Source organism: Trematomus bernacchii, unplaced genomic scaffold (assembly GCF_902827165.1).
Source record: "Trematomus bernacchii unplaced genomic scaffold, fTreBer1.1, whole genome shotgun sequence".
Lineage (NCBI taxonomy): Eukaryota > Metazoa > Chordata > Actinopteri > Perciformes > Nototheniidae > Trematomus > Trematomus bernacchii.
This window is the reverse complement of record NW_022987342.1, coordinates 6,266,573-6,287,066: the sequence shown is the minus strand read 5'-3', so window position 1 is coordinate 6,287,066 and position 20,494 is coordinate 6,266,573. Positions and strand designations below refer to the sequence as shown.

The window sequence follows — 20,494 nt, the reverse complement described above, 5'->3', positions numbered from 1 at the left end:
GGGAAACCTGATAAGTATTTTAATTTTTGGCTTTAAATAAATATCTAAATGCAGGAAATAACATTACATGTTTTAAATGTGTCTGTGTGCATGTATCCACACATAGCAGAAAGTTGTGAGAATATTTGAGAATTTTGAGAATAGCACACAACACTAAATGATCAGGTCATATATGCTGCCCCTTAGGCTTGATTATAGATGTCTAGTGAGCCTGTTAGTGCGGGATTCCAATATGTATTTTTGCAGGGATACATGTGTGATAATCGACTAAGACATATTGTACATAAACGACCATAATGCTGAGTAAAAACAGGAACATTTGAAAGAGAAGACACCAGCCAAGACGGCAGAAGGTGGGAAGAGGAGAGAGGAGCGTGGCAGCTGCAGTGTATAAGGATGTGGGTGGTGCGACGTTTCACTTCAGCATGAGCGCGCTGACATTTTAATAGAATCTATAATACATGCGAAGTGGGTCACTGGATGGGTGTCCTATTTCTACGCAACGAGGCACAAGGTCCCTTCAATATCTCTGTCCCAAAGTTCAGCTGCACTGTTTTCAGCTTTCTGTGCTATAATCACTCTAATAGGAGATACTTGGATATTGGCTAACAAAACTGTGCCATGCAGTCTATTAGCTGCTATGTCGCAGGGTTAAACTGTAGGTCACACACATTCTGCCTGTTTGTATGTTTGTATGATTATAACACTAACACGCAGTATATTGTGTGTTTGGCACTGTCATCACTAGCTAAAGGTCAGCTAATGTTCACTTAGCATTCTGCTCAAACCACATCTGAGGCTGAGGAATTACCTTTTAGAAAGACTAATCTTAAATTCTGTCAAAATAAAAACAAAATTGAGCATGACAATATACTTTGGCGTTTTTGATTTAGCTAAAACAAATACTTCAGAGTTATCTTTAACACTGGCATAACATGATACCCCTAAGTCATACACTACAGTATATCCACAATGTCTTCTTTAAAACTACGTTCCAAAACAAGTGCAATATCACTTAAGTTTTGATTTGATAAAGTAAAATGTCCAGTGCGATAAAATATAATAAATTGTTCCTAAAAACATAAGAAGAAATATTTGTTTCTGTAATGTCATTCCAGCACATTAAAAAAAGTAAATGGTGACTTTTGGTTTCGAACCAGACACAACAATGGCCTTGTGGGTAATACAGGTTGTTTATCCACCCTGTTCTCCTCAGTCCGCAGATCATACAGAATACTTTTCTTCAAATAGATTCAAGCAATAAGCCAGACATTTTAATTCACCATGATGAAGTAGGTATTAATAATGAAGTATCGATATCATTACCCTGTCCCAGCCCTCTTGGCTGACCTGATGTTCACTTTGCCTGTTCCTATTACAAAGCCCCCTCACTTCATGCTTTGTTTGAAGTGAGAGGCCTCTGTGATGAGCGCTTTATCTTGCCATCCTGAAAGCAGAAGCCCACTGGGAGAGGCGAGCCTTCAAGTTTAACATCCCTCACTCCAAGTCCGAGGCATGGCTCCAATTCAGCTCAACTGAAAGCTCAATTGCTCTCCAGTCAACACAAAGCAATAGATCAAGAGCTGCAAAGGCGAGATAAGAGATGCTTCCTAATTCAAAGCAGCCGGAAAGTAAAGATGATTCACACCTCAGTGGGAATTCCAAGATTTTGCTCTGATAAGGAAGATGTGCCTCAGATCGCTTTCATTGTTCTGCTATTCCGGCGCTGGTGTGCTGCCAAGGCTCTTTGGTTTCAGTAATGATTGTGAGAAATGTACAGAGAAAAACCAGGTGGTCTGTTGTGCACGGCTGCCAAGCCAAAATGTAATTTAACAGTAAGGTAAAAGAGATCTCTCTGTGTGATAACGGTGCCACCGAGACATTAGCTTTGCAAATGAAAAGATGTTAGGTGAGAAAACACTTACAATCTGAATTGCTGAGTTGCACATTTACTGTAAGGTATACATTAAAGCTAACTGTCATTTTTATAGAGGTGGCTGCATGGTCACTTTACTCTTAGTGGATGCTAAGTGGGTCAAGCTAACATAGCGTAACATTAGCCCAAATTGAAAGTAGTGAATCAATGTATTTAACACGCAAAGGGCCATGTCTAAACCCCTTTCACATTATGTTGCAAAACATTTTTACTGACTTAGTTTTTATTGACATGGCTGCATGGATAGTATTCTGGCATTAGCCCACAATGAACGTAGTGAATGAACTTGTTTAACATGCAAAGAGCCAGGTTTAAAATCCTTGCACACTATGTTGCAAGACCTGCAACAAGATAAAGTGTAATGACTTTATCTTAAGTGTTTCTCTCTCTCTCTTGCACGTCTAGTTAAAGCTAAGGTTGTTCCTTTCTAACCTATTTTAACCTCCGCTTCCTTTTCCTCCGCTGTCCCTGAAGAATCACAGGATGTATTTATAGATGCCTCTTCCTCCGCAGACAAACACTTGTGACATCTTTAAAAGGCCGGAGCTGTTGTGTGCCTTAAGAGCTGCATTAATAGAAGACGGCATTCACTGTTGCACGCCAGTTTGCATTATAGAGCTGACAAAGATACTGCCTTGTTACTGTCAACCCTTTGCTGTCACTGAATATAAAAGAAATGTTAAGAAATTCAAGAATATTTTTGCATGTGTAAAACAGTGCATCCAAAACAGCCAATACAAAAGGATTCTCCAGACTTTCTCAGGCAGATGCGGGGGCTCGGGGGTTAAATGGGCATCTACCAATCAGTGGTTCAGTGGTTCAATCACCAGCCATGTAGTCAACATGTCAAATTGTCCTTAACCCCATATTGCTCCCGTAGGCATTTCTACAGTATTGAAGATGATGTAAATCGCCTTGGATTCAAGCTTAATGACAGTAACGTAACAATTGACATTCAGAAAGGCACACATGAACATAGCAGGATCACCAACAGCTGCCTGCACCTGGTTGGGAGGCAATATGCTTGGCGGGGCGTGAATGAAGCATCACGGCCCACCACTGACAGGCAAAGTGTCCCCCCCCGCAGATACATCTTGTCCCTGCTGTGTGCGGGTCACAGCCCTCCCTCCCGCAGCCTCTCCACCTCTGTTTCCTGTTTTTCATCTCATGAGCATTAACTTCTCTCTACTAATGTGCGTAGACGCTTCCTGTCTCAAGACACCTGCGGTAAATACTGAGACAAACAAAGTAACAACCTCTTGACCCCTTTGTCCTGTCCATGACCGTGGCTGTATTTTCTAAACGGGAAGACATGGTTGGCCTCAATTGGCATTCTTTTGAAAACAATCGACACTTAGCGAAAAACATTTCATTGAAGCAAATTAAGCAAAGTTCACCAGCCAAATAAAGATCAATACCCTGATCTGTTGGTTCCTGACCCCATCCATCCTTGGCTGAATGGATGATTATATTCACAATAAATCACTCTTTGAAGAGGAATTAATCACACGATAAAACATGTGGTTAAGGAACTAAAAGGGGCTCATTACTCATTTAAGGACAGAAGGGGTATATCAAAGGAAGTTAACACTACAAGCGTTTCACTGTACTTAATCTGTGTCGGACATTTATCATCATGAGACTGCTCCAACTGACTTTATCTCTGTTTGCTGCTTTGCAACATTCAAGTAAAACGTTACTTTATTCCCTATTGGGCATTATACTGTAAGTAGAATGTAAACATCTCTTCAATGCTACTACTACTTTGGGGTCTGTTTACACACCTGCCTCCAATTTAGGGGGGTGGGCTGACTTTGTGCTACCTCTGTCTCAAAGTCAACAAAAGAATTAAGTTGTTCTATTACAGGCAGGAGTGTTCAAGGTTCAATGTTCATTGTAGAACAAAGTATTTCAAACAAAATGCAGGTTTTGCACCTTTATGCTACGTAGAAATAAGCTAAAAATAATAATAATGTTGAGCAACGCAGAGGCCGGATTATGGATGTATACAAAAGTTGAGTCTCTGGTGGTAAACACCCCTTATGAAATGGATGGGCTGTCTGGGTCGTTTTAACCAGCCTAAGTGTGTTAAAGTTTAAACGTTTTCTCTTCCGAACGAATACCACATAGCCTGTAAGGAGATTGTATAATGTTTTCTGTGACTCTGGAGGAGCTTTCTAAAGTCTGAAAAAATAACCCATGATGATGTCTTTAGGGTTATGTTAGCTTGGGCTTGGTAACAACAGATGGCCTGACTGATCCTGGATTTGTAAAAGCTCACGATCAATATTTGTGTGTTTAAAATCCAATATCTGGCACATTTTTCTGACAGGCTTTAGAACAGAATAAACTAACAGTTAGAAAGCCACTAAGGGAGTTTAACAGATGCAAGGCATTTATCAGGCAGAGAGGGTATAGCAAACACAAGCTAGTGGTTGCATTCTGGGGAGTGTGTAACTCAGTCCTTTTATTTATAAAAGGGACTAAATGTCTGGATATCGTAGCCTCTTCTGTATCGATATTGACCATTTTTTACTGTCCCCCACAATCCAAAACTATATCATGTTTTAAAGGTCCCCTATTATACTGTTTTTCATCAGTATATTATAGGATATATACAAAACATGTCTCTGAAGTGTTTGGCTCGCAATACCAAACAGATCATGCATTGCAGCATCCCATAATCCCCTCTGTTTCAGCCCTGTTTCAAAAGTGCTGATTCTCTGTCTGTTACTTTAGATGAAAATAAGGAGCCCCTCCCCACGCCCCTCTGAGAGATATTTGGTTAAAAAGAACACAATGGTGCTCTAGGAGGAGATTCAGGTGATAAGGTGAGGGGGGGGGGGTTACCTTGGTTGGTGATTGGCTAATGGTTACACAATCCAAAACAACATTATGAAATCATAAAGTGGCCAAAATCTGATCAGCTCATTTTCAGACAGGTTTTTATATAAATGGATCAGGACAAAAAGAGAGATAATCTTTGTTCCTGAAACTTTCAGAGTCTCTTTCCACAGAGGGGACACATGTTGATGTAGAAAAGACATGAAGAAGAGGATTTTGCATTATAGGTGACCTTGAAGTACTTTGGAAGACCGGGGCTGCAGTCGAAAAATCAGCTCCTATCCTCTATTCCTATCGTCTATTCCTTGACCTCTGTGTGAAACGTCACGGGGTTAAGGAATAGTGGATAAGAGAATTCAAAAGGACTTAGGAGAAGAGGCTGCGGTGCTTTAGAGAATCCGACTGCACTTTCACTATCCGACGTATTTATGCTGCGCCAGCAGACGTCATAAATGTGCGTCTGCTGAGGGGAAACTACAGTTTTCTATACAGCGGACTACAACATGGATGTATAATAAGAACGGCAGACTACTGTAAACGCATCTAGATACTCTGCACCGTGCTCTGATGCTGTTGTTTTATGCTTTACAGTATGAACGGGAACAACAGAGAAACATAAATTCTTCATGAACAAAGTTGGAATTGAAATAAAAAAGGAAAGTGAAACTTCACGTCACCCTCACCCTCCGGTCCACATTAATTCAACCCAATACATATGATTGTATGAAAAGATCTTAAAATAAATACAAATGTATTTATTATAAACGTTAGTCCTTAACATCTATCACTGTGTATATCACCATTCAAACATCTTTTAAAAGTTGAACAAACCCCACACAGCTCAGTAAAGACTGTGAAATGTTGACTTTATTTGATCATTTCAGTAAAAACTAACGTTCATATTTCTCCTTTTGATTATAATACTGATGAACGTTCAAAACAAAGCACTTTGGCAACTTACCACATACGTTTTAAAAAGCTTAATAAGCACCGTAACTTTCATGATATCATTTCTCTGTCATAATCGGTTGTTTCCGTGAACGGCCGACTGTTGTGTGACGGCAAATGCTGCGGTTGCAAGGCATTGTGGGGCAGCATTTTCTCCTCTCCTTTCGGTTAGGGAGGTCCAGTGGTTCCTAAGCTAAAGGAGGTTATAAAGGAAGTTTGAAACCTCCTTTCCTATCATCTAGAGAATTTGAACCGCACTTATAATGGCTGCCACTGAGGGACCTCCGGGTCATTTCACTCCGTTAGGAAGGTTCCTAAGCTAAATGGACTATTCGACTGCAGCACTAGTTTAGTATCTAATTTGTATCATGTGATGCTTGCTTACCCAGAATCCTCAGCTGAGTCACAGCCCCATGGAGACCAAAGAACATCCAGAGTGGGCGGGAGTTGTCCACACACACCTGCATGCCCACATTGGTGCCGTTGTGGCTGAGGATGACCTCCCCTTCCTGGTTGACCAAGAAGCCCAGGATGTCACTGCTTTGGAGGGGCGTGGGCACCCGACATACCGCCCAGAACTCCTTCCTGTCCACCAGAGCCTCGGGGTTGTAGGGCAAGTCGCTGGGCCGCAGCACCGCCGGGTCGCAGGAAGTCACGCCGTAGGACAAAGACCCCGAACGTGCAGGGCTGGACTTGGTGACTTTGATGAAGACGGTTTCTCCGGTGCGCAGGGGCCGGTTGGTGAAGACGAGGGTGCGCTCCTCTCGTGCGTGCTCGGATCGCGCCACCGTCTGCTCGTCCAGCGTCTTAATGTGGGCGCCACGCAGCTGGTGGAAGTGGAGGTCGCTCTCCAGGGCGGACGGCAGCAGAGAGGACTGCTGGGAGTTGAGGGAGTTCTGGGGTATGGGGCAGGTGGAGGATGTGGAGGCTGAGGCCAGGTGGAGGGTGTGGCGGTGGGAGTGATTGTGGGCGTTGCGTCCGTCCTCCTGCTGAAGGTTGAGGTCACACAGGCTGACGGACAGGCGGGAGTCGTCTGCTTCTCGGCGGAGAGAGGACGAGCGCACCGTGGTGAAGGAGCGTGGGCGTAGGCAGTCGGGAGGAACAATCTCACTGTCTGGAGAGAGGGAAGAGAAGAGGAAATGGCAATGAGCAAGAACAGCAGTTCATATTGCTTACCGTGTTTCACTTTGATTAGCAATTTGCCCGAGCCCTGTGGCGAATGATGAAGTTAGCAGTCAGCTGAATCCCAATAGAGAGCGTACAGTTCTAAGAAGAGCTGAATGTGCTGCTAGTCTGACAACAAGATAATGATCAAAAAGGAGAGAGCAATTTAACTTCAGTCGCACGAGTTGTCTGCAATGTAGGGTACTTGTAATTACCCAGTGCTGCTGCAAATGAGACTGTCAGAAAGTGTGTTTAAAGATAAGATATGCTGCTCCTATTTCTGCAGAGGGCTGAATCGTCGACAGTAGTTTGAGACAGAAAAAGCTGCGTGGTGTAGATTAGCAAAAAATGCATTTATCACTGTTGTTAAGGTGAGTGTTGATTGCATTATTGGCAATCCATAGTACGGATCACTCTACAGCTACCCAATGATATCAGCCTGTAATAGCATGAGTAGAAGTCACCTGCACACGAATAAACACACACACATGACTTCACCTCTGATAAAGCTACCCTCAGGTTACCTAAAAACTCATCCTACGCTTCGACACGGTTGCTCAAAATAACACCTCTAAATGTGCTCTCCCTCACGGCCCCACCTCCCTCTTCTGGGCCTGGTTGCGGGGGTAAAATTAGCCTGCCATTCTCACAGAGACCCCACTTACTCTGAGTTTTGGTGTGAGTGAGTTGTGTGATGAATACACACAAGGACTGACAGCTAGAGGAACCAAGAGACGGGGACGAAAGAGATGATTACCTCTTCTCCCCCCCCCACACAGGAGGTCATGGAGATACTAAGAGACCCTCCTCAGTCAAAGCAAGAGATGGAGGAGAGCAATTGAGACCAAAAAAGGGGAGGCTGGGGGAATGATGAAAGACAGCGACCAGCCGCTCACTGTCTCTGGAGTCCTGGTCAACTTTAGGCCCCTCTATCTGACCACGAATTGAGAGCCTGGATCAACATAAACCTCTTAGTTTCAATTAACAGTGGGTATGCAAGGGGGGGGGTGGGGGGGGCTACCCACCTGTCCCTCGTTAGCCCTGGAGTCACCTGACCTCCTGCACACCTGCTCCCACTCCCCCATTAGTCACTCACTGTTAGGGTTGGGAACCGAAACTCGGTTCCAGATGAGAACCGATAAGAAAATGCTGGGTACCGGGTACCCATACAAAATACACAATTTAGGTTCTGCTTAACGGTTCCTAAACGCGGTAGACCCTGTATTCCACCGGGTCCGTCTGCGCCGCGGCGACCCGGTGACAGGGGCGGACTGGCCATCTGTGTGTTCTGGAGAATCACAGAACGGCCGGTCGTCAGCGGGCCGCTGACGGTCGGCTCGGTACGCTGACGGCCGGCCCCGCCCTTAATGTTTTTAAACGGCATCATGTAAGTTGCGCTGACAGGCGACAGAGGTCCACAGTTGCCCCGCAGCGAGGCTCCCCCCGCCCTCCCGTAGACAGTTCACGAGCTCAGTCACTTCATAACACCAAAGATGGATGGCGGTAAACGCTCTAAAGTGAGGCTCCACTACACTAAAAAAGAAAAAGACAAGGCACAGTGTAATGCCTGTTAATAGCTTGCCACAGGCATAGCTCAGTTAAAATAAAGCACAGCTATTGTGCAATACATTTGTATTGCATGTATTTTTTTCATTTGTAAACATTTCAGTTAAAGCTTAAAAGAATAAAGATATTTTTGTTATCTAAACGTTTGACCTCTTTCTTTTACAATTTTGGAATCGAAACGGGGAATCGATAAGAACCGGAATCGATAAGCAGAATCGGAATCGATACATTTCAGACGATACCCATCCCTACTGTTCATATTAGCCCAGTTCCTTTGTTGATTGTTGTGCTGTGAATTGAGCAATCTTGTGCCTAATGATCCTCTTTAGTTTTTACATTTTCTTTGTTCAGTATTCCTAGTTTGTCTTGGATGAAATTCAGTTGCCGGCCTGTTTTTGACTCAGACAGTAAGTTATATTTTATTAACACATTAGAACTCTCCCTGCTACTCTTGCAATGATGATACAGTGATGGCGAGATGAAGCCTTATGAAGCTTTCCAGCCAATTGGTGCGCAAAAGGGTTCATCTCATGAGGCTTGATCATAGGCTTCATCTGAACACAAACCCCCTGGTGGTCAAAGTGTGTAAAACAGGCAGATTGGACATCTCAACAGTGTGCTCTATCTCATACCGAGTTCCCAATGAGTAAAGCCTTAGAATAACTGTAAACAACGAACATTAAATCATATTTTCATGTTAACAATATTGTTTTTATTCCAGTTTAATGATTGTGATTGAAAAGCCTAAGGAGGCTGGTAAACATTGCAAAGAGGGATTTGTATTCCTTAATAATATTCATAAACGTAACCATGTTGTAGCCTGAGAAAGGCTAAACCATATCAAAGAATACATTTATTAACTACATTATCTCATTTAGCTGTAGCTTTTATAAACAACAACAAAGACTTATGGACCAGTCTTTGAACCAGGGACCCTGCGGATGTGAGTCAACTGCTTTCCAGCTGAGCCACAGCACACACACTGAATCTATCTGAACACACTGCATCCTATTCCTGTATTTATTCATTTATTTATTCATGTTTTTATTCCTACATTTATTTATGCTTTTATTTATTTATACGTTATGACATGTTCCGACCTCTATATAAGTGAGGGTCTGAGCTCTCTTGATTCCATCGTGTCACCGGGCCCAGGTACAGGAGGGGTAATATCGTTCTTATTATACATCCATGGGTAATATGAGCGTTGTGGTTCATCCGATCTAAAGCACTTCCTGAAGCAGTCACGTGGTATCGACAGGCAGCGAGGCTTCGTTTGTCATCGATGACGTCACTGGCCCAAAACGATACAAGCCTCGATACATGCTTCACAAAAAGCTTCGGCGATTACTCGACACACGCTCCGAAGCCTCAGCGCAATACGTAACATCACTACCTGTAAGGTTCATGCTAGATCCCATGGGATGATTGAAGACTATTTCATTTAGAATTGATTTTAGGGAAAGGCATGTGTACAACTTTTAAGGTAAAAAGAAAGTGTAGATTGAAATAGTGTGGTTTATCTTTTTGTTTAAAGACATCTAAGATAAGAGGCAGGTCAATAAGTTCCCCAAAAAACCCAGCCCCAAGGTCACACCAATTAGGTCAAATGAGGACAAGGGTCATACACAGAGCAAGACCCAGACTCAGAGTACTCATCAGTGGCCAAAATATTGTTTGGAAATGCCAATCCTATTTAGTCTATAAATGAATGATTTGCCCTTGATTTGAGAAGTCCACATACATGTACACAGATCATACAGTAATGTACTATGCAACACACAAGAGAACATGTTTCATTCCAAACTCAATGCAGTATTGACTCTAGTTTTACATGATGGAGACTATGTATTGTAACTAACTCAATGGCTGTGGTGTGCATGGTTGCAGCTAATTAAACTATTCTGAAGTACACGATGACATAATCAAGGAAGTGAAAGAGTGTCAGGTCTACATTGTACCTGAAATGAATAAAATAAAAGGAGTATATATTTGTCACCCTAAGGTGTTACCCTGATGGGCTTGTTCATTAAGACTTCAAAGACTTCTCAGTGAGTAAAGGTAGTTCTGTAGGCAGCCAGCCCATATATGACTAACTAATGTCAAAGTTACAGTAAATAAACTACGAGCAACTGCACAACAAATATGTTTCTTTGAAAAGTCAAAACTAGTCTTTAGACAACAAATCATAAAGAAAGGAAAGTATAAACAGGTCGTTAACACCAACATTTCTGTACACATTTTGTGTCACTTTTGGATGAAATACCCATTTCCATGGTACCATATAACCCTAGAGGAATCATTCCAGAATCAAAGATCCAACTCCACGTCTTAAAACCAAAACTCTACAGTCCCCTATAGGTATTTAAATAAAAAAAGACAGTGGCTGACATCAAGCATCAAGCTGCAAATGTGTTCAACTTAACTGGAGATGACAGCGACCTCCTAAGTGTTTGATCCCATGGCAGTGAAGTGTCTGCTGTTTTGCATCATCACTGAACTGCTGTCTGATGAGCCCTTGTACTCTCTATATCTCTATATCAGAGATGGTATTGCTGCTGCCTCAAAGTCATGTCAGCCGTCAATTAATGTTAGCTGCTTCGCCCCGAGCACGGCACTTTGTGATGAATGTTTAATGGAACTAAGGCCTTGTAATTGTGCTAATTGATTTTTTCAGAGAGGCATCAAATGGAGCCTTTGGTGCAGAGGGCAACTCACAAAGACTGCTAATCAACCATTAAACACCTCTCTACTCAGAAGTGTGCAGCAGTTAGCCGTGCGTCCCAGAGGCTAGCCGAAGATGGCCAGCCAGCTTGGATTTCATCTACTATTTCCTCTGCTATCAATTCCCTTATGGACTGCATGAAAACCCACGCCAGAACTAAGAGGAAATGAAAAGAGCCTCCAACGTATGGCTGTAAAGTTGTAATAGAACGGCTCAATCTTCCATGTAGTCCATTTCTTGATTTTATGCCAGTTCTGCGATCAGAAAGCCATTTGCTGAAGGGAGGCCTTTAATGAAGTAGAGAAACCTCAATGTGGCTCGGGCTTTTTGATGATTAGGGAAGGCTGCTCCTTTGGCCGCAGACAGAGGAGCGGGCATGCTAACTGCTCAAGCACAAACCCATTTTGATGCCCGAGCTGGCGGCAGCCAACTCGCTCCGAGTTATTGGAGGATTTGAATGACATCACCCAATAAAATTGCATTTGTGTGTGTGTGAGTGTTTTCCAGAGCCAGCCATTTCTCTGCTGCCCATCACTCCATCCAAAATTGGATTACGATAGGACAGACGCTGCTGTAAGACCTCCGGGACATCGAGAGGACCAGAGCTGCTGAGAGGATGATGACACGTCTCAGGGGAGGAGAGGTAAAGCCAAGAGGGGAGGCGGCCTGTGACAACACTGGATCCAAACAAGCTCAAATCATCTCGCTGTGTGTGTGTGTGTGTGTGTGTGTGTGTGTGTGTGTGTGTGTGTGTGTGTGTGTGTGTGTGTGTGTGTGTGTGTGTGTGTGTGTGTGTGTGTGTGTGTGTGTGTGTGTGTGTGTGTGTGTGTGTGTGTGTTCACAGTGGTTGTAATGTGCTCTGAGGTCTACTTATCAGACTAACACCACCAGCGTCAGGTTCTCAGTCCACGCAGTGTTGGGGGAGAGTTATCTAATCATCACTCAGTGTGTGTGTGTGTGTGTGTGTGTGTGTGTGTGTGTCTGTGTGTGTGTGTGTGTGTGTGTGTCTGTGTGTGTGTGTCTGTGTGTGTCTTTTATCAGCTATTTTGAAAAAGCCTCTCAGAGGGTTTATGTTCCTTTTTACATCCTGTCCTTTCCCTTTACCTTGCTCACATTTCAAAGAGTCGTCATTTCAAACCCATCTTGGCTTGTGCTTTGTGCTTCTCTATTCCTCAAAGGCTTGTGGGATGGAGGCACTACGACTTCCTAATGCTTATTGTCAGCATGGAGGACAGACATTATCATGCATTTGAAAAAGCTTGTGAGTGTGTGTAATCGTGTGTGTGTGTACTCGTGTGTGTGTACTCGTGTGTGTGTGTGTGTGTGTGTGTGTGTGTGTGTGTGTGTGTGTGTCCAGATCTGTTTGTGACCTCACCAGCTGCTGCCCGCTAATCGTGGTGCACCTGCGTTTTTAGCTGATACAATCCCTTTGTCCTATTGGTCCCTTTCAAACCCACCTCTAACAGATGCTCACTCCCATTGGCCCAAGCCAGAATTTTGCACTTTGCATTACACAGTGTGTGTGTGTGTGTGTGTGTGTGTGTGTGTGTGTGTGTGTGTGTGTGTGTGTGTGTGTGTGTGTGTGTGTGTGTGTGTGTGTGTGTGTGTGTGTGTATGTGTATGTGTATGTGTGTGTGTGTGTTCACTTCTCTCATGTAGGAGGACATTGTAATGGGGCCATGGAAGATGCAGCTGCTGACACTGTGAGCCTTTTGGGGTGGGTTGAGGAAGGGGAGGGGGGGATTCATCACCTGATTCTTCACTTCTCCACTGATTGAATTTCAAACTAAATGTAGCACCTGTTGGGCTGAACCATTAATTAATTCATGCAGGGGAGTGTGAGACTTATGGGTCAGCTATTTTAACGGACATTTAAAAATTGAAACCCATTTGGAAAGCCTTTTCTCTCCTCGGAGCGCTTTTGATTAGAATAATTAAGCACCTGTTGGGCTAATCCATTGCAAATACATGGGGGGGGGTCTGTCTGTTCTGGCCCACACAGGCATTGGCTCGCGCTGAAAGTGTTTTTGATTAGGAAATAGCAGGAAAGCAGGTTAGCTAATGCTGAGCATGGGGAGCTGGATAGAGGCAGAGGCTGGCTTAGTGGCTTTTCTAGCCCGAGCAGACGCAACGTGCACAGGGTTTGAGCCAGTGTTGGAGAGGGGGGGTTGAGGGCAGGATTTACTCTGTCTCACGCACACAATCCATCTCACAGGGCTTATCTTTATCCATAGTCTCTGGGGGGTTTTATCTGTCAGCAAAGGTGAAGAGAGAGCTGGAACTAGGAAGAGAAAATAAAAAAGGGAGAGGCAAAGTGGGCGCAAAAAACGATCAAGAGGGATGGACAAGAAGGCTGCTATGAACAGATAGAGCAAGGAATCAGGGAGACAGCACAGGGAGAGAGAAACATGCAGTGTATAGCTCAGTGACCAACCCAGGGATTATGAAATGCAAACTGACCAACCAAGCGAGTGAGGGGCCGAGACAGAACACTACTAAGACAGAGAAAAGGGCGGTAGTGGAAAGAGAGAAAGAGTCAGAGGAGTCTTTGTGCTAGATGTTTGGGATGTTCTGTATTCCCTGGCGTTGGCCCAATCCCCAGTCCCTGATCCGGCCCGGCAGCTTTGAACCCGTAGCTTTAGGAAAGAGCAGCAGGCCCCCGAGGCGACACATGGCCCTAACAAAGAGCCAGGCTGAATGCCCGTCAAGTCACAGACGCCCTGTCCCTTAGGTCATCAGCAGAATACAGCATGTGCAGCCCCTCCTCTGCCAATCAGCATGCCAGGACCTCCGCGTTAATAACCTCCATCATAAGGTTCTTACATTAAAGCCCCCCTGTTTTATTCCTGTGCACAAGCGCCATTTGGCTGATATAGTTATTACTAGGAGAAGGCTGACATGTCAACACAGTGTCCACAGCTTTGCTATTATTCATATTTATAGAAAACTGGTTCAACAACAATAACAATGGATAGTGACCGTCACCAATTCCCCCTTATATTAGTTAACCGAGTCTTTTTGCTCAATGTTTTGGTTTTATAACCCTTTTAATATTACTTTCGACATTGTAATCTCAGACTTACCAACATTTGTTTTTACAATTTTACAACAAATAGATTCATCTGATGGTTCATTTCTTATGGGAATAATGAAATTGATTTATTTGATTTGCTTGGAGACCTTGCACCCCATACATAGCGCAGGCTTAGCTAGTAGCAGTTAGCGGTTGATTCTAGTCAAACGTGTTCTAATATACAAGTTTGACTAGAATCAGGGTTCGTTTTAAACCTTTATGATTGCCCCATCAGAATGATTATGTTGATGTTGTAATGCTCCTAAAAGGTAGTGCTTAGCTCAGTGAGAACATGGTTATTATTGGCAATAGGATGGAAATTATGTCCAAAAATAAATAAAAAAACGAACCAAGTTAAAATAAAGGAATAAAATGTGCTTCTTAAATAGAAGCACATGACTGACAGGTCTGCCTTATTTTGTAATCATATTTGTGACCAGGCCTGATGACGGTTAACCCACTTGCTTGAACTGAGTCATAAAGGAAAAGAATACACCATGTGACTTGTTTTGTCTCAGTCTAAATGTGTTAAAGCAGGAACAGTTCATATGGAATTCATTGCCCTGCATGAGGGGGACAGATATGTAATGGCTGGATGTTTCAGAGGATCTTCACCAAACATCACACTTTGAACTTTGAGTTCAAATAAGTTGAGCCTGGGAGAAAACAGGAAACTCCACGCAAATCCTAAAGTTATCTCTAGTTTACCACCAATGTAAATCTGTTGAATTTCTCACTACTCGTACAGTTCAAAATGAAACTATAACAATAATAGCTTCTGATATGATTCTTTGAAGAGTAATTTAGAGTATCCAGCCAAGCCACAGTGATGTTCAATTCTCAATGCCAAACAATACAAATGCAGTTTATTCTTCTTGGCCTTTTTTCCCCCGGACCAACAGCCATCATAAATGATATGTAGACAAACACGAGCCAAGAAACACTACGTTACCAATCCTGCTTTGCTTGATGCCTTCACAACATAAGCTACATTTCCTCAAAAAAGAAAGATTTACACCATCTTTCCTGCTTTGTGTGTTTTTGTTGGAGGGTCTATGTGAAGTGTCAGGATTTGTAAGTGCTGCTATTAACTGGGAGGCTGAGTTCTGCCAAGTTAAACACGAGTGCCAGTCAAGTGTGCGCAGTAATCAAATCATCATTTTGCTGAAAGTAATTGGTTTATCCCAAAAGTATGGGAACCTTGGACTGCCTCTCCCTCTCGGAGCTGGATAACACAACAAACGTTCCTAATAGACTTCTGACATTCCAGATGACTTCATGTTAGTGGAGTCCTCGGAGAGGAGCCAGAGCATAGTACTGAGAGAGGGCCAAAGCACAGCCAGTGACCCAAAGTACAAAAACACAAGTATTTCAGAAGTTATTAAATGTTCTTTTCTTGCAAATATTCTTTGTGAAGTGTCCTTAGAAAACCTGCTATATTTTTTACCAGCCTAGAATTTTGTGACATTTAAAAAGTGTTTGTTTCTCTGAACACTTGGGGACTTTCCTAATTAGGTTTGAATTTAAAATGTCTCTCATCTTGTCCCTTGCTAAGTTCTTCTAATTGTCATTAGATATTCAGTAAGTTTTTCATGGTAATTAGTCTGTAGCTGTGGGCTAAAGAAAACCGTTTCAACTGACGTGGGAAGAGAAAAGCAAACCAAATGATGCCACTGAAGAAGACTGTGCTTATCCACTCACACACTCTCCTGTTATCTCACCCCATTTCAGTCCAACCTCACACCAACAAGCTAACCCTAACTGACCGGTTTAGTGCAAACGTCATGTCATTAATACGTTAATACAACAATGCTCTATAGCTGATTGTGATTGATTAGCTAGTCATGCATAATATGTCTGAGGGTTTATAAAAGGACTGTAATCCTATCACTCGCTACAAGAAGTTTCATGTATATAACAATATTTAAACCTGTCTTCCTTATATTGTTTAACTGTATTTGTTGGCTCCAGGCTTTAACATATTCAGCGCTAAATGCTGCTTGACAAGTCCTGCATTGGATTAGTTCTTGGTCGCTGTTTTCTGCACCTGCAGAATCCGTAAAGGGAAACATCAAAGCACAAGTAAAAACTGCTTTTGACCAAACCGGCTGTCACGAGAACACGGGATTGATGTCATTTCTATCAGAGATGACATCTTTCACTTTAGCCTCGCCAACACTGACACATTGTGAAAGGTTCGAACAGGACGACCCGTCTCGCTGTCAGAGATAAGCTAGCTCTCCTCACGCGTCTTGTGAAAGACGTAAACAAAGAGTCGGAGACGGCCGCGCCTTCATCCATCAAGCCTTCACACATTGTTTTACTCTCGCTGAAGCCCTTTAGATTCCAGGATTCGTTTCCTTTTCACCTAGCCCACATCAGTCATCTTTACACAAAGGCACATTGATACAATCAATGGTGAATCGTCCTGCAAACAATCAACAGTTACATGAAAAGAGAGGAGGAGGAGGCAGAGTTATTTTTAAAGAAAGAGCTTTGAGTGTCAGGTAATGCTTGCAAGAAAAATGCATCCTATTTTCTGATAAAAATGTGTATTTTACAAAAGTTTCCTCGTAAAATCAGCCCGCCAATCATATAGAGTGACAGCAAAAAAAGTGGCTTCCTAATGGTGCAATGGGACCTCTTTCCTCTGTCAAGATCTAACGTGTAATTCAATCCATCACCTGAGGATCACTCATAACAGCTCTCGTGTTTCTAACACACAGTTTTCCTGATGGACTACAGAGATAGCCTCTCTTCCAGGACACTATGTTTTGTATGGACTAAATGAACTGCTTTGCTGCTGAGTTGACAGCTAGATTGGCAAAGCTTTTCTCTGAGTCTGCCCAGTTGAAAGGTGTTAGTAGCCTCAAGGCTTTGCAATCAGACTTTATTCTCTTGTCCTTCAGGGAAGTCCCACACAGGGCCCCTCTTGATTAAAGCTCCACTCTGACTGACTCATACAATCTGAGTCCTGCTGGCTTCACAACAGCTGGAATTACTCACTAACTCAGCCTCTCTCCCGATGTCAAGTAAAGTTCTGCTGCGTGCCTGTGTGTGTGTGTGTGTGTGTGTGTGTGTGTGTGTGTGTGTGTGTGTGTGTGTGTGTGTGTGTGTGTGTGTGTGTGTGTGTGTGTGTGTGTGTGTGTGTGTGTGTGTGTGTGTGTGTGTGTGTGTGTGTGTGTGTGTGTGTGTGTGTGTGTGTGTGTACATATGAGAGTGACAGATAACCTTAGGGGCCGGGACATTGGTATATATTAAGCTAGCTTTTCTGGCTTGTTGGATTTCAAGCCTATGGGGACCGCTTCAGTCTGCCCCAAAGATTATCCTGCCAAACCGACACAACATTGTATTTACCCGTTGAAGGCCTGGACCTGCTACCTCAGGCACCTCAGCAGAGCACAGTGGGGTTTTTTGTGGTACAGCCATTAAACATGAATGTGTTCAAGTATACTTGCCTATTTTCATTCATTTATGCAGTTGCTGCCAATGCCACATAACTTTTCTGTTCAACTTCATTAGCAGGTTGGAATGTAGGAGGGACAATTCTTAAATTGCTGTCATCATGCTCATGGGGGTGTGAAACCACTAAATGATCCTTGCACTTCTTGTTCCTGTCATGTATGATGTGTCCCTGTGGCATCCTTTGGGGGTGGATTATCACATGATATAGCTATACTATTCCAATCTTTCTACATCAAAGCCTTTTCAAATGTCGCCCGGCGGTCATCCTTTGCTCTCTAACTCTCGCTGACCTCAGAACAGCCTCAGGATGCTGAACAGATGATACATCTCAAGATACAAAGGCACATGCAAGACGTTGCTCTGAACACGTGAATAACAAGATTAAAAAAAAAAAAGTATTTATATGATATTTTCATATTAACAATGGATCATGACTACTTGTAGAATACCATTGGGAAATTATCCTACGACTCCATTGATTTATTACCTCACTAAACAATACAGCAGGATATGCTCTAGGAAGGGGCTTCCTTGTGATTGAGAGCTTGCTACCATGTTGTTTAGCATTCAGTTTTATTTAAACACACTATAAGGAGCCAGCTGTTCATTTCTTCCTGTAAACACATTTTGTTCAGGCACGTTTTTTTGCTAGCGAAAGAAAATTGCATTCCAATGAACAACAGAGTTAATGTAAATGACGGATGCTCATTGCTAAACAACTTGTGGTTTTCCTCACTCTTCCACCTCCACAGTCCTGTCCAAATAAGGTCACTTCTGGAAAAACAAAACAAGGTGGAGACTGCCAAGGTTAATAGGCTAACAAATGGTAGTTCACTGGTGGCGTCACAGTGACAGTATTTATATGTACTGATAGGATTCAAATGATCAAATCCAGCCTCTTGCTTTTAGTTGCTTGAGTTAAGTAATTCTTAAACCCTCATTTATTTTTTATCGATGGGTTTTAGTAGCTCCATATGAATTTGTATTTGGTGAAGGACAAAGAAGGATACAATAACATTCCTGTGGGTTTTAATAGAAGAGGAAACACTGAGCTGTAGCATACCATGCTGCGAGCCCCTGTGACAAGACTTGCCTTCTACTTGTCAGACCATATTCAAGCAAAACACCCATCATTAAAATAACTAAAATAAAAATACTCCAAATAAATACTGTCAGTGAGCTGAAAATACATAGGAGCCATTAACTTAAATGTATGACATGGAATGAGCTGGAAGAAGAAGCATATTAAGTGATATGAAGACGGTAGAATAGTTCCTTTGGACAGGCAATGGAAGCTACGCATGTGTCAGTACTATCCCTGATGAATGAAGACACTAGAGATACAACCAGAGGCCCCTAAATGTACATTGAGAAAGGCCTTAATACACAAGCTGTACAGAATGGCTTTGATCGAGAAACTTAATCCGGCGTAGAATTGTAATTCAATCTTTATGTAGCAAGGATTCAAGTATTTCCGAGGAGGCACAATGAATAATCTCACTAACTGCTGACAAATGCTGAAACGGAGAGAATATATATGTTATTGATCCTAAAGGTGAAATGTGATCATCACTTTGGCAAAGAATAGAGGTGAAGGCTCAAGAAAATAGAAGAATCAAGAAAGAATGTCATAAAGAGTAAAAACGGTTTATAGATAAAATTGTAAAAAAAAAAGGCTAAAGCCTAATTTATTTTAAGATGGCTATTTAGTGTTAAAAGACAAATAAAGTTATAAGGAAAAAGCTGCAGTTTTCCCACTTCTAATGCTCTATATGTTGCACCCCGAGATAAATTGATAACCTAAGAGAAAGCGAGGAAAAAGGCCTCAGATGTGGAAGCCCAAGGGCTTATCCGAGGATAGGGAAAGGTTCATGGAGCGTTGCGCACAGAAACGTGATGCACAGAAACGTGATGCACATAGCGGACACAATTGGCCATTCAGCGTCACAAAGGGCCGTGTCTATAGTCTGGATGATGTGTTTCTATCTTGACCTTCGGAGGCGTTCCACCCCTCTGAACAGGGCCCTGTTTGCGGGGGCAGATGTCAGTCAGTTGGCCCCCTGAGGAACATGAGCACCCCTCTGTTAGCAGCCCTGCATATGGCACGGCTGTAAAAAGACAGTGCAAATGACTTAGGAGGAGAAGCCCCGGTTTTGATGTAAATGGGGCTTGAAGCAGAGTTTCAAAGGGGTCAGACATATTTTAAAACATGGCTTCAATCAGAGCCAACCTTAGGGAAGAAAGCTTTACTTCTGCTATTTGATATTTGAACCATTTTCTGCACGTCTCATTATTTGATATATTCTTTTCCTATCTGCCAACAATAATTTATAAGGACTGTTGATTATGGCAACAGGACTTTGAGTTATAAGTGCCACTTGTCATCAAGGGAAGGGCATAAACTGAAAAATAGAATATCCCGCATATTTAAGACACTAAACATCCACCTGAAAAAATCAATCATTATACTACACATAACAATCAAATCTCTAGAACATGTGACCCCTGGTCTATTTTTACACCAGCAGAGGGGATGACAGCATTGGACGTCTAGGGAAAAGGAATATGTGTATACATTCTCTCACATCAAAGCCTGGGCAATACTATCCTGGGCTATGCCTTTGTGGCATGCTTGTTAAACTACACACAGCATACCTTGATAATGCACAGAAGCCATCCCCCCCATCCCACGCTGCTTTTGGGTAAACATAGGGTCCACATTTTGGTCAGATATAGATAGCCGTTGTTCTTCCATTGCTTCATGGAAGGCTTT

The 20,494-nt window shown here is 42.8% G+C and overlaps 1 protein-coding gene across 1 annotated transcript in view; it reads right to left on the bottom strand.

Annotated features, from left to right (window-relative positions):
* neurl1aa (neuralized E3 ubiquitin protein ligase 1Aa) overlaps positions 1–20,494 on the bottom strand; it is a 54,258-nt gene that overhangs the window by 9,472 nt on the left and 24,292 nt on the right. Inside the window, exon 4 of the mRNA XM_034128248.1 lies at positions 6,114–6,842. Coding sequence (XP_033984139.1) covers positions 6,114–6,842 — 729 coding nt within the window. The remainder of the gene's footprint in view (positions 1–6,113; positions 6,843–20,494) is intronic.